General features: G+C 39.7%; 1 protein-coding gene across 3 annotated transcripts in view; it reads left to right on the top strand.

The window, feature by feature from the left end:
* Window positions 1–1,047: 1,047 nt before the first annotated feature.
* The window catches only part of dock8 (dedicator of cytokinesis 8), a 54,498-nt gene continuing 40,962 nt past the window's right edge, over window positions 1,048–14,583 (top strand). For 2 of the 3 annotated variants that reach the window (XM_053326102.1, XM_053326101.1), the window contains exons 1-3: window positions 1,048–1,184; window positions 9,235–9,334; window positions 13,881–14,056. In XM_053326102.1, the coding sequence (XP_053182077.1) occupies window positions 1,132–1,184; window positions 9,235–9,334; window positions 13,881–14,056 (329 nt within the window). In that variant the 5' untranslated portion in view covers window positions 1,048–1,131. Of the gene's footprint in view, window positions 1,185–9,234; window positions 9,335–11,450; window positions 11,743–13,880; window positions 14,057–14,583 lie in introns of those variants that run through there. The other variant, XM_053326103.1, reaches the window with a different exon arrangement.

The following is a 14,583-nucleotide window of genomic DNA, read 5'->3' as shown; positions in this document are numbered from 1 at the left end:
GCTTCCAGCCTAACTGAATGGTTGGTTTGAGTACAGCACAGCAGGAGTTGAATGAGTGACATCACTGACTCAAACTTGTTTCTATATGGAGGAAACTGAGTGTTAAAAACTGATCATTTTCTCTCCCCTACTATATTACTATTTTTTTTGTCACTCATTAGAGACTGGATTTGTTTCCCCTCTCACTCTTACCATCTCCTGTCACTCACATATAGTCTAGCCACAAGAGAAAACTGTTAATGTCCCCTTCCAGTCAAAAGTGTGTTTTTCTTCTTGTTCCTACAGTTGAATGTTTGAGCTTTACTGTGCAGAATGATGTATGTGCAGAGTGTGACACTGGAGGGCTGTTTTCACATTCACCTGCTGAAAGTGGAAAGTTTCTCTGTGCCTATGAGTAGGATTTAATATATCATAATATCAAAAAATAATTTGGTTCAATATTCAATTTAAACAAGTGTGATGTGGAAACTGAAAGCCACCTGTGCACAAACACTGAGAAGTGACCTGACAGTGAAGTAGGAGTGAAACTTGTGACATTTGCATAGATTCTATACTTTTAAATGAGGGAGGAGTAGGTCTTATATAGGCCTAAAGTAGTTTAACTTGGTAGGCTACTTATATTTTTTCTGCAAAAAAACAGTCACACTTGTTTCAAACAGAGTAATGTTTTATGTCTTAATGCCCCCTGGAACTCCTTCAGGAACCCACTAGGAGGTCCTGAGACCACAGTTTAACCACAGTTTTTTATTTATTTTTAATGTTTTTAAAGGAAACCTACAAACAGGCTGATCTCGGCAGCGAGGGAGAGCTTCTCATCCAGCGTGTCCTACCCCCCCCCCCCCCCCCCCCCTCTCTCTCTCTCTCTCTCTTTCTTTCTCTCTCTCTCTCTCTCTCTCTCTCTCTCTCTCTCTCTCTCTCTCTCTCTGTCTCTCTCTGCGGGATGGCTCAAATCAAATGCGGAAGTTTACACCCAGGAAAGCTGGTCCCGCCGCTACAAGCCAGATGAGTGTTGACATGACAGTCGCGCTGTAGCGAGGAGTGGAGGCGGCGTGTCGGTGACGGCGAGCTGGTCAGACCGCAGAAAAACACCGAAGCCAGAGAGCGGCTGAACCGGACTGTGCACACTCCTTTATGGCTTCTTTGAACAGCGCCGAGCGACGCGCTTTCGCTCTAAAAATCAACAGGTAAACTTCTTTTCATAGGAAGGTCTGGTTGTTTTGGTAACACTTGTGGTTTGAGTAGTAAGCGTGAACTCTCGGTGCCTCCCCGCAGACGTGTCTTTGACAGTTGTGGAGGGATTTCCACAGCGGAGCAGGCAGCCACATGTTGTGAATGTTAATACTGGCAGGTCAGTTCATTTTTGTCCCGGGAGAATTAAAAAAAAAAAAAAGAAGCAGCCTGGAGGATACGAAACTGTCAACTTTTCCTCACGAGAGCGTTAAGGAGTTATTACAGGATATGGCTAACTTCTTGTTAATGTGACAGCCATGTGATCAATCATGAATACACGAGTTTCTTTCATTATTTATGCAGCTGTCTGAGGAGTGGAAACAGTACTGAACTTATAGTAAACTGGCATATCTTTACTGCATCATTGTTGTTTCTTCCTCATGAGGATGCTGATTCTATATCTAGTTTTTCTAATGTGATCATTTCCTGTGGGGCATAAAGTCTGAGCTGTCTGTAGAGCTGCTGTAAATGAAGTGGGATGTGGTCATAGTTCCTGCTATGTCACTGACCAGGTGTGGAGGAAGTATATACATGGAAGCCCATTGTGTATGCTCCTCTTGTAAGACTCATTAAAACAAATACACTATCACTTCCCATGATTAGTAGCGCAGTACAGGCATGTCAAGTTTATGCCTAGCAGTCTCTTAAGTGTGTAAATCATGTCAGGACTGAGTGTTGTACATTTGGCTCATTATGTTGCAGCAGTTTAACAAACTTTGCACTGGGGTTCATTCACACTGGAAGTGGATGAGGGGCAGAGCGGGTGATTAGTTTTGGTCAAACTTATGAAGGACCAAATTGTTTACTCACATTTATTTTTGTAGTCCACAAACAGCACTCTTTTAATCCCCTTTGATCCTCTCTTTTTCTTTTTTTTAAAGCAATCTTGACCAAAAATCTGTTTCATTGCTTCTGCAGCTTTCACACGCTTTTATATGTGTGCAGTTTATTATTCAAAATATTTCTGAAAACTACTGATTTTCTTGATTGATTACGATCATGAGTTTTTGGTCTATAAAATTTCAGAGCACAGTGAGAAGCACCAAATACAATATCCTAACATATAAAGTGATGTCTTCAAATAATTTGTTTTATCCCACTAATAGTCAAAAAGATATTTTCAATTTATTATGATATAAAACAGAGAAAAGCAGGAAATCCTCTCACATTTGAGAAGCTGGTGCTAGTAAATTGTTTGTGTTTTTGCTTGAAAATTAATTGAATGTCAAAATATCTCCTGTCGGGTCTGTTATTTCAACTCTAGTCCAAAGTTTTTAGTTTTAGTTTTAGTTTTTTTCATCTAAAGTGTAAAATCCTCTTTTCACTACCACTCCAGGGAATGTAACATACTGTTGTTTTTCATAGCCAGGAGAAGTCATGTATAGGTGCTTTGCTGTGCAGAGCTGAGCTCAGCTGCTGAGTGGTGTAAGGGATCTTGGGTCAAGCCTAAATCCAGTGATGGGCCAGCAGAGGGGCTGCTTACTATAGAAGATGATGTACTGTCGTGGAGCAAGCAGTTCTTGAAGTGTATAGTTGAGGCATTTATGAATTGTCATAAACACTGCCTGGAAAAGAACCCTGAAGGATTACACCTTCCAGGTACATTCAGTGTGGGTATTGTGAGCTTTAAAAGAAGCCTAACAACCAGCACCAGAATCAACAAACATCTAACGGAGCTTCAAAAAGGGACATATCATCTGTGGCCTAAATTATGGACGTATTGGTCAAAAAAACTACAACATCACATCAAATGTCATGGGGAACGGCTGAGAAAATCATAGCAACAAGAGCCAAAAACAAACTTCTATGACGAGGAACAGTTATCAGAAATTGAAACTTAAGTCTATGATATTTACAAGGCTGAGAAACCTGTTAACTGGCACTATATGTCCTATATGTTCTTTATATAGTTCCTTTCTCAGTCTCTCTATCAGGATGGACTGTGAAGGAAATCCTGCACACTGTGGACACTGTGTCTCTCTGGTTTCACTTCGCTTTTTGTTAATGGCAGTTTAAAATCAGGAAATGCATTTTTTTCTTCATAAGCAGAAAAAAGGGTGGAAAGAGTGGAAAGGAAGTGCTGAGAATATGCCAGTCAATAATGCACAATGCAAAGATATACAGCCAAGTGCAATGTAAGATTTTGGTGAATAGTCAGAATGTAGCTAAAACCTCAATAGATTACATTACCCATAAGCATATGGTAACAGGTGTGAGGACAGCTGTGGACGTGGGGCCTCTGCTGTTCAATAATCTTAAGTGGCAGGGGGATCCAGATTGAGTTGCATCTGATTTCCTCTGGGTTCTGGCTTTTGACATCTGTTTGGTCAACCTTCATAGCCTCCTTTGAAAACATTTAATTAATGACCTACCCTGTGGTCAAGGTATTAAAACTCAACAACAAGTTGTGCTTAAAGTTTCCTGCGGTCACTTCTTTATTTTGCTTGGAGCAGCCTGTGTGACTTGAGTCATGCCAAATGACTGCTGTGTTTGTGTGTGCCTCCCTCTGACAGGAAACTGAGCTGTGATGGTGCTGATAGCAGTAAGACCCATTAAGTCTGGAGACATATGATAGTATGAGACACACAGTGGGGACATCCCTTTGGTCTGCTTCCCTCTTGCCATGTACATCACACCACTCAGTTTTTTTTTGTGTGTTTCCTGTTTGGCTCAGATGACAGAGCGAGGATTTATGGGAGAAGGGAGAAGATGTTTCAGGCTTCAACGTGCAAACTGAAGCAGTTAGTCACCTCCAGTGGATTGACTTGATAATAATAATGATAATGGTAATAATTGTAGCCTGTGGCTGAGCAGCCTCCCTGGTGGGAGTTACATCATGAGAAGTCAATGTAAATAGCTGCAGATAATCAAGAGCAGAATAATAGATTTGGCTATTTTGGTGGTGGAAGTGAGGTGGGGGCTATTAATCAGAATGTAGCTGTGAGAAGCAGTGATACTGCAGCTTTAGAGCTGGACTCGATTTCAGGAATGCTTGGGCAACAATTCCAGAAATGCTGACAGAAAGGCACCATATGCACACACAGCAAGTGCAGGCCTGCCATACACAGCATGACGCAACAAAATGGCCAGCTTCTTTCTATAGGAGTGGGATGATTAAAGGGTTTCTCGCTGGAACCCACAAAAATCTTACTTTGGGTGTGGGTTCTGTGACCTTACAGATATCACCAAACTTTTGTTAAGGCACATATTTTAAGAAATATTGCTTTTAGTATGACGTAATATAATATCACAGGATGTTGAAACAGCTCTGAGCTTGTATTGCTCACATGAAATCTTGAAGTCTAACAGGACCCAGCAGATTTGACAGCTCATAAATACTTGAAATAACGGGGTCACACACCAAGCTGCTTGAAAAAAAGTATTTTATTCTGATTAATGATAAATCACTTTTGGTCTTCCTCATTTACTCTGAATAAGTGATTAGTTCCTATGTCTTCCTCATACAGGATGACTGCACAGATGATTACAGTGTGTTATGACAGTATAACAATGGATATTCCAGTGTTTTACAACTAGTAACAATCAAAGTCTGGTTAACACAACGTCTGGAATGCCATTAGGCTCCAAAATAGCATTGTTTTACTGTAGTAAATGGTATAATTAAATAAGTAGTCATAGAAAAAAGGCAAAGCAATGAATGGTTAATTAGTATACTAATCACTAGTATGACATGACGACTGCTATAATTGATTTTCCGATTATATGATTCAAGATATATTTTCAGCCGTTTTACTGAGAAAGAACTGGATAAGTTGGTCCTAAAAATGTACTTGATGTTTTTTAACAGTGTTCCTAATCTGTCACCAGCAGTGTGTGATTAATAGCTGGAGTTTGATGTCAGTAGTAATTCTGGCTCCACATGGAATCCCTGGTAGCAGCTGTTTCAGAGTACCATCCTCATCAGTGTTGATTGCACAGTCTAATTATATCACATAAAAGAAAAAAGAAAAAGGTAATCATTGTCATCAGGCTTAGTTTTTAGCTAGGAAAATGCTTTCTTATCAATTCATCGTAAAAAGAAAATACTTTGCTTCTGTTCTGTGGAAATGTCTGATCCTAAAGAAGATATATTTATTGACATTTTTCAATTGATTTTTTGGAGTTTGGCATGATCTTAAGATCTTGAGACCTGTGATAGATACAATTGTTGTGTTTACATGCACACAAGAAATCAGGTTACACAGGAAATCAGACACAGCGTTTGCATGCACTATAGCAACCTGGTTACTGTATAATATGCCCACATGCAGAATGCTGGTAATCTGATTCCACCACTAACATAGCTTTATTGTGGATGGGGGGGGTAGCAAATTCCACAAAATGTAAAGTTTCCCTATCAATCTCAAGCAGTTTCTCCACATCATTACTGTATGATGTAATGACATTGTACCTTTAACATGAGCAAGCTGATGTTGTGATAGTATTTGCTGCAATGTCAGCACATTCATGTGGTTCTTTTTGGAAAATAAAACATTTTAAGAAAGAAACTGGTAATGACGGACATTTTAGCAAACTACTTTCTTCAGGATAAATGTACTTTTTTCAAAGCATTAATGGGTATTTTTTTGTTAGGATCACTGATCAATAGGCTGTAGTTTTCAACAGTATTTATTTAGCCCAACCTTTCATTTGAATTGTGCATTCAAGACATTTGGGCAGTGTGGGTTGCAGTATTGGCTGACATGCTGGTCCTGGTGCTGCTCAGATTTTATCACAACAGAATCAAACTGAACAAGCGTTGGTGAAAAATGTTCCTTTCGGGGAATGGCACACAACGGTCATTCTCAGAGATCTCAGACCTGAAGCCCTCTGCACCAATGAGGCCCAAACAAACACAGAAGCTGCTATCAAGACCAAAGCAGTCAATTTCAGTAATAGCTTTTTTTTAAAAACAGAAACAGTCAGTCCTAGTTAAATATGTTGTAGACATGTCCCTGAACTCCTATTCAATTCCTAGTCAAACAATCTTTACTTTTATTCACTAATGCTTATGATTTTTGTGTCCTTTCAGTTAAAACATAGCAAGTTGATAGTCAAATATTTGGCCCTTTTGAAGTAGTTGGAAGCCTTTGGGTTGATCCAATACAATAATTTGTTTTTTTTCTCAGTTTTGGTGGTTTCAGTAAAGAGTAATGATCAAGATGTTGGTCAGTATTGGACTTATTGCACAAGCTGCTTTCGGGATCATAATGCCAAAATGACGAAAATCCAAAGCTCTGCTTTTTGTCTTTCTGACAAGAAGAGCTTTGGTTTGCCAAGAAAAAGGCATTTTAAAGAGACTGACAGATGCTCTCTGGTGTGACAAGCTGTTTGTCTACTAGTAAAATAATGCCTTCTTGGCTCTGCTGGCAAGGGCTGATTACTGTTTTAGTTGCCCAGTCTTTTTATAGACAGATCATGTGTGTTTGTATATTAGCAAGCACCCGCATGCATTTGAGAATGTGTGTATCAATGCAAGTTATACTTAATACACAGTATATAATGCATGCATGGATATGGATGAGCTTTGCATAGCAATGAAAGATATTGAGGGAGGGCACATGTTGGTTGTGTGGTTTGGGCTCAGTCTATACACAGGGTAGGGCATGTTTCTTTACAAGTCTAGTTATGAGAAGATTTTACAAGGTTTAAATTGCCATGGGTACATGCTCAATAAACCCACCAGAGAATCTGTCTTCATGCATGAAAAGGAATTCTTGTTTGCTCTGATGTTTTCTTCTGTTTTTTTGTGTTTTGTTTGGTCAGCAGCTGAATAAAACCATTAAACTGGAGTCATCAAAGCCTTAGGTTGTCCACAGTAGGCATGTTTCTTCTGTGTTGCTTATTTAATCTAGTTAAAGAGGCAGTATTTAACATCAGAATCACATAAATCTCAGCAGCCCCATTCCCCTGCCATTCTCATTTCAAAGTGAAACACGCTAAAACCAATCGGACTGAAGAGGAGACGTTTGGTACAGAAGTCGTAAGTCTGTCTTGTCAGTTACTCTCCAGATAAGACGGGAGGTGGAGTTGTAGGAGTGTCAGTCCTTGTTGACTTGAAGCTTTCTGGTGCTTCAGTTTCTTACCTCCAAGCCCCTTAAGCTCTGCAGGTTTATGTGATTTGACTCATTGCATTACTAGGAGTGAATCTCCCCACATTGCCTGTCGACATTAATACCATAAAAAGTTGCTGTGTGAAGAGATATTATTACGGTGACGTGCATGTGGGAGATGGGATGTGAAACAAAACAACCAACAATCCTTGTCCAACAGCCTTGGTGCAAAGCCAGTAAACCAAAATGATCCAGTAGACCTGCTCAGTGACCATTAGTAAATGGTTTTGGTTGTCCAGGTGTGCTTTTGCATGATAATTGTTCTGAGTCAAATAAGGCTTTTAAACATGTTGAGGTTTAGACTAAGAGTGGCTTTTGCACAAGTTAGAATTGCATAACAACGCTAATGCTGATGACAGAGTAAAGGTGATAATGTGGCCAGACATACCTTTTGTGTGTGTATGTGGTTGCACAATGGAAAAGAGTATGGATATGTGCCTTGTGATTTGCAGCACACATTTGCATTGTTTTAAACTTTTTTAGGTTTTACTTTAGTTCGCCCATATTTTGTGATGTTTCTCTCTTGTCACTGCTCTCGAGTTTTAAGCGACTAGTGGAGCAGTTTGTGTTTGAATGAAATGCCGCTGCTCTCTTGGACTTTGCTCTTTGTGTAAATTTGTATACTATTCCCCCACCCATTCCTTGACCTTTGCTGGTATGCAGTTACTGTATTGAAGCAATATGTTGTGAGTTTGACAGGAGAAAGTATATCACATTGAAATCGATAGTGTTGTGTTTTTCATTAAAGCCCTATTATGTTGAACTGTAAAATATCACAAATGCATGTTGGGACATTGAATATTAGCTGCTGTTTATTCTGGCTATGTAAACTGACCCTATGATAGTTTTTTAATTGAACATAAATATTATTTAGATGTCTTACAGATTTTACATGCTTCATGACTTTGCAACTTCAGTGCTTTTAATATGGTGGCATTCCTCCATTGCATTGATGTTTATGGATTTGTGTAATTAATAACAGGTCTGTTGTAAAAATGGCCATGGGGACTTAATGAACAAATGAGACTGACCAAAAGGGAGGTAGTTGGCAATGTTGCCCTTAAACTTTTCCCTGTGTAGTAATGAACTCTTTGTGACACACACATGCACAAATGCATTCTGAATTTTCAATTTCCAAACTATGCATGAACAAAAACTTTCACATACACATGCTTATACTCACAAAACTGGCCTTTCAGCATTTAGACACAGAGAATAAAGCAGTTATAGTGTAGGGTTTGGTAGGGCTCCAATGATATGGTAGATTAATTACAAAGTAATAGACAGCGCATTAGCTCAGTGATGCAGTGAGATGAATTGTGTGCAACAAATTGGGACACTGTTGTTTCGTTCTCCCCTCTTTTTGGATAGAGCTACAGGCAAACACACAAACACTCACAGATGCATACACACCCACCCCATCCACCCAATCTATTTGAATACCACTCCATTCCTGTGTCATGTTGATTTCCTGCTTGTCCTGACCCTTAAATCAGGACACCATATTTACTCCACTGGCTGTATGGCTGCCAACATGACAAAGCCTTTACACAGCCAGCAGAGATGTGCTTCTGTAAAGAGCGAACAATGGTTTGAATGGAATCACCACGGCTCACCAATTCAAACTAATGCGAGTAGGAACAAAGCTGGAATTTCTGTTGCATCTCTTATTAAGACACACAGTGCGAATGTTGGTTGCAACGTACAAAAGTTGTGGTTTTCCATGAGGTTGGAGATGTTTTTTTATGTCTGTTTTCCAACAAAAGGCTTTCAAATCCCCACATATTTCCTATAGTGATATAATGACTATTATTCTCTGGCCACTGGTCACCGAGCCTAATGAATCTGTGAGAATGAAGCCTAATTTATGTGTTTCCATGTTTTGTTCCAGGCATTCGTCTGCAGAGATCAGGCGAAACTTCAGTGGGAATTATGGCTTTAATCACAGTCGAACCAGTTCCAACGCTTCAGCCTCAGTGTACCTCAATGTGGTGAGTTTTACTCTATAAAAGAAAAAACAACACAAAAACATTACCTTTTTAAAACTAATCTGTAATTTCTTATTTGTATACATCAGGTGTCAGGTCTATTACTGATTCATATCTATCTAGAATAATGTGTCATTAGCAAAGTCAACATTATGCATTTGAACTAATGTGTGAAAATAGCTGCTGGCAGGTTTCAGAAAAGAATATAGGTCACGAAAGGCATTTAGAATTAAATAAAGTGAAAATGCATTCAAGTTTTTAAATGACAAATTCCTTTTCGAGATCAGTATTTAATATTCATCATGCAACAAAGAGCAATATACATAAATTGAAAGCTGGTGTCACCTGTCAGAGTGGTCAGCAGATACACAGTATGACAGCACAGCCTGATACCCACTGCAGGGCCAAGTCATAGGTCAGAACATCATTTCACATTAATGTTGAGCCCCTATTCACTTTGCGAGATCATGACATCATGACATCACATGAGAATCCATCTTGTCAAGCCTCAAGTAATGTGCTTGTGTCTGAACCACCGGTAGTTTGGACCAGTCAGCGTCACAATTCCAGCTGCCTTGCAAGATAAGACAGACATTTTTTTGAAAGTGCCTGCCCTATTCCAAACAGTTTCCATAGATTACTTCTCAGATGGTTGTTTAACAAACCATGTTGTCAGGTTGGGCCTCCATAGGAATACTTCATTATGTGTTGCTAACTGTGTATAAGTGGAGTATACACTCACACAGCTTTAGTGCTTTTGCTTACACCACACACAGGGCTTTAAGCATATCTTCCTCACATCCTCTTAACTGCCATTAGCTCTGTGAATGTCTGACTCAGTGTGGTGTCTCATCTTTAAGATTATAATTTGAATCATGGAAATTCTGCTGCAGCATAAATAGCAGTATTTACAAAAAGCAGCTGCCTGTATTTCTGCAGTTTTTTTTAGGAAGTATCTTCCTTCTTCTTACAATAGAAGTGATAAAAGTATAGTGATGGAAAAATGCTTTTATTATTATTATTATTATTATTGCATTTATTTAACAGAGATTGTAAAACGAGTGTCTCTTCTACATTTTCTGGAGAGGATTGAATACCATTGATGACAGGTTGTTTTCCTGCCTCTTTAGTTGAAGCCAAGTAGAGAGTTAAGAGTGATTCCCGCTCTCTCAAAAGCAACCAGACAGAATGATGCACAGTAATCCTTTGCAGGGATTTGTTCCCACTACATTCTTAGTCTCTCTGTGGTACCCTGTGAACCTCTGTCTCTGCCTCCCAGATTCATATATTCCACTGTCAGTCTTTCTACTTTTTTTTTCTATTTCTGTCTTTCCCTCTCATTTCTTCTCTCTATGCAGCCCCACATATCTCTCATTGAAAGTTTTCTAAAGCTCTTAGGCGCTAAGTCTCCTGACATATCGGTGTACATGACTGACTGAGCTGCACCCCTTTGATACTTTCCCAGTGATGATCCTTCAGCTAGTCAGCTGACAGGGTCTGAGGAGGAATACTTGGGGCATCCATCCCACCCCATCTTGTAGTATGCAGTGTGGTTAATCTCTAACCTGCTTGGGAAATGGGTCAGTGCCTTGGCTACTGACAGGCCCTGGATGGGGGCCTGCTTACCTTGCAGCTTACACGAGCAAATCTTTAATATGGCCGGATTTGGGATACGGGAGAGAGGTTTTAATACCATAATCTCTGGGATGATAGTTTCCCATTATTCAGCAGTCGCATCTAGCACAGGGATCAGGGGAGGGATGTTTGTCGAGAGGAGGGAGGCATGTTTGTTGTGGCAGTTGTGACGTGGATCACTTTGTTCGTTATCACATTTCTCCCTCTCTTACACTCCTCCAATTTTTAGTGCCTGAAATGACGAATGTTGACTGTTTGTTGTAGGTTTGATTTAAAAATGGAGAGATCAAGAAGAAAAGCTGCATATGTTTTTGTGTACATGTGCAGTGCCTGTGTGTGTGTGCGTAAGCAGCATGCACGTGTGTGTGTCTCTTAGTTTCTGTTCCTGTCTGTTGAAACACCAGTTGATGGAGGGACGCCTCGTTTATGTCACTTCCTGATAATGTCTGGTCCCCTTCAACTCCAAACTGCACTCTGTACGCTTGCGACGGCTGTCACTACGTTTTGCGGGTACAAACAGCCCGGCTCAACTTCAACTCTCTGATAGACTTTACACACCCCTTCCACTTTTGGTAAAGCTGATTGTTTCTTTTGTTATCTACTGGAGTTTTCAGCTTCTAGGAATATGTGGATCATTTTTAAGAGGATCTGTGCACTACATTGTGGCTTAGTTTCAACAAAAAGCATTTAGCGTTAGTAGGTGCTCACTGCAGGTTCCCATATCCGGAGTACGCCATTTTGCGTGCTTCCTTTTTTATCGTTCAGTTTTCAGCAGGGTAAGTCTTCCGTATTAGCACAGCTGTTATTTAATTAAACTATAGAATTAGATAATTAGTGCATTTAATTGTTTAAAATGTCATGATCCGGCATAAGGTGGCTATATCTTTTAAGAACTTTGTTGTGATTGCTTCATGTCTGTTTTGTCTTGCAGGTCATATTGTACATTGAACAATCGGTACATTGATATTGTTGTTTAAATTGATGCATATTCCTAAAAACAGCCAGCAATAGTAATTGATATTGAAGTTATTGGATTAAAATGTGTAATTTTACTAAAAAAAAAGTGAATTTCTTGTAGCCTTTGTCTGCACTGCACAGCTGTTTTGATGTAGATTCCTTCACTTCCTGGGTAAAAATTATTTTCACTCTCATAAATTCTTGCCAAGGTATCAACTTTATAGTCAGCTCTTACGAAGCTGAGATAAAGTCTTGCTACTGATTTGGCAAGGAGATGCTTGTTTGCTAGCTCCCCTCATGACTCCATAGAGCAGCAGGCGATGATCAGAGGCATGCATAGATTTGCATTCATTTGTTTCTGTTAGCCTGCACCCTAAATAAGAAAAAAGAGGCCATGTTTCAATGAATCCCTGAACTTTGAGACAGAGAGCCAGAGAGATGCACATATGGAGAGGACCGCCACTGTAGAAAAAAAGTTGACAGCTCCTTCTCAAAAGGTTTCATCTGTAGGCCTGCCATGTATGATATTAATCATACGCTTGCTTTGTTTGGCTGTCTGTGTATTCTTTCCTTCTTGTGTTACATGCTAACCCTTGTAGTCTAGTTTGCTCTTGAGTGCTCAGCAGAGAAAAATATTCCTTTGGGTGGATTGATGTGTAAAAACATGTCTGAAGGCAAATGGAATTTGCTTTGCTCTCCAAAGTTGAGTATGGCAGTGACTCATGCTGCAGCAGTTATCTAAACCTCGTCTGCGTCTATTATTTGTCAGTGTACGTATGCCAGTGGCTGGTTTGGTTTTGTATTTTTCTCTCTCTCTGTCTCCTGTAACACTTTCTCTCTCAGTCTTATTCTCACTCTATCGCACACTACTTGTTGTGCAGGAGCTTCCTGTGTGGAACGGTGTGCATTATTAAAGCTTAAATATTCTTTTTTGGATAGTGCTAATGCAGATTTTTTTTTTCTCCTAAAATGATGCACTCCATAGGTTGAGAAACTTTGTATGGGCAGTTTCATTTGAATTATTTAGGAAGTCTGCCAGCATGATATTATGTTCTAAGTTTATCTCCAAGCTTTTGCCTACATCAGCCTGCATACTGTGATCAGATTGGAGTTCTGCTCAGTTTGTTGCCACTGTTTATTGAAACACCTGCTTTATGCAGCTTCCCCTTTTACAGCCATAGCTAGACGGGCATCACAAAAGAGACATGTCTTATCACATCTGTTGTTATTTTTTTCTTCAGAGAGCCCTTCCTAATGATGAAAAGCTAATTTATTCTTCCCCGTCAAGTGCCACAGAGAATTTGTTTCATTGTGGGTATGGATGATTTGAACAATATGTGCTGATTCAAAGACCCAAATGAAAATTTCAGCCCATTTGTACTGTACATACAAGTGATTACGGTACAGTTTTGCCTTTGATCTTCTGCAGCTGAAGTGTGTGCTGATACAGTTTACGTCTAAAAATAGGTCCACAGAGAAAACTGTCTGATACAGGCCAGTTTGTTCCAGTTTCTATTTATGCATGTGCTTCAATCTTTTGTTCCTCGATAGGTATGAGGTATTAAAAAAAAAAAATCATGATTCAACATGCCTAGCCACACCTCCCCTGTCTTTTATTTTTTTCTCAGTCCTCTTTGGCATTATTTCAATACAACTGAGGGCTGTATAAACTCAATCAACCATTTGTTTTTCACGAATGATTGATGCATTTTGTCTAATGTTGTCTCCTTTTGTTTTTGTCACCTTAACCCTAAACATGAAGGGTCTCGGGACACTTTACATCTATGCTTTTCTGACAAATAAGGAATCTTCCCCCTTGAGAAGCTCCAGTGATTCTCTGCTCTATTGAGATATTTAATTAAGATATTTGGTGCTATTTATCCTAATACTTACATTAATCTCATCTTCTTCTTCATCCCCAATGCTTCCCTGTCACCATCATCCATCAATTGTGCAGCCTCAGTCGTATGAAGCGGTGGAGCCTTTGGATTTGGAGGAGTTCTTGATATCACAGCTAAGAAGTGGAGACTCAGCCCTGATGCAGGAATTTGGAGACTTCCCAGAAGATGACCTGAAGGTGGAGCAGGTGGAGAAAGAATGGCGCACCGTTCGACACTCTTACCCCGAGGATGGGTGGGTCACAAGAAGACAGACACAAGACAAGACAAGATAACAAAATAGATAAACAAGGCAATAGGGAAAAAGGAATGAAGAGATTATTAATATAAGAGTACAGACAATTACAAATTAGTGTGTTTTAGCCCATGATTAGTGGAAATTTGTTTTTGGCTGTAAAGTAACAACCTTCATGCAATCAATTACTGAATCCTGGTCCTGCAAGAGTTTGGCAGGTTCCTGTTGTTAACATGGAATGGGACCAGAAATATTAGATTAAAAGGAATTTAGCAACTTTTGGGTTCTGAGTTACAATAACATTATAGACACCTAGTAAAGTGAGCGTAAGGGGTTACAATAAGAGATACCAGATACCAGACAATTGGAGATATCCACCTACCGAATTCTGGGGATTGCTTCAAAGGCGGCGAGAACAGACACTAAGACACATGTGTCCCTTACATTTTGCCAAGAACATGGCTTGCTGGAAATTATGCTCTCCTGCCATTCTCCTCTGTAGTGAACTGTATATCACTGCCCCAGTA

Source organism: Scomber japonicus, chromosome 9, assembly GCF_027409825.1.
Source record: "Scomber japonicus isolate fScoJap1 chromosome 9, fScoJap1.pri, whole genome shotgun sequence".
Taxonomy (NCBI): Eukaryota; Metazoa; Chordata; class Actinopteri; order Scombriformes; family Scombridae; genus Scomber; species Scomber japonicus.
Note: the sequence above shows the minus strand (reverse complement) of the source record. Positions and strands in the feature narration are given on the sequence as shown.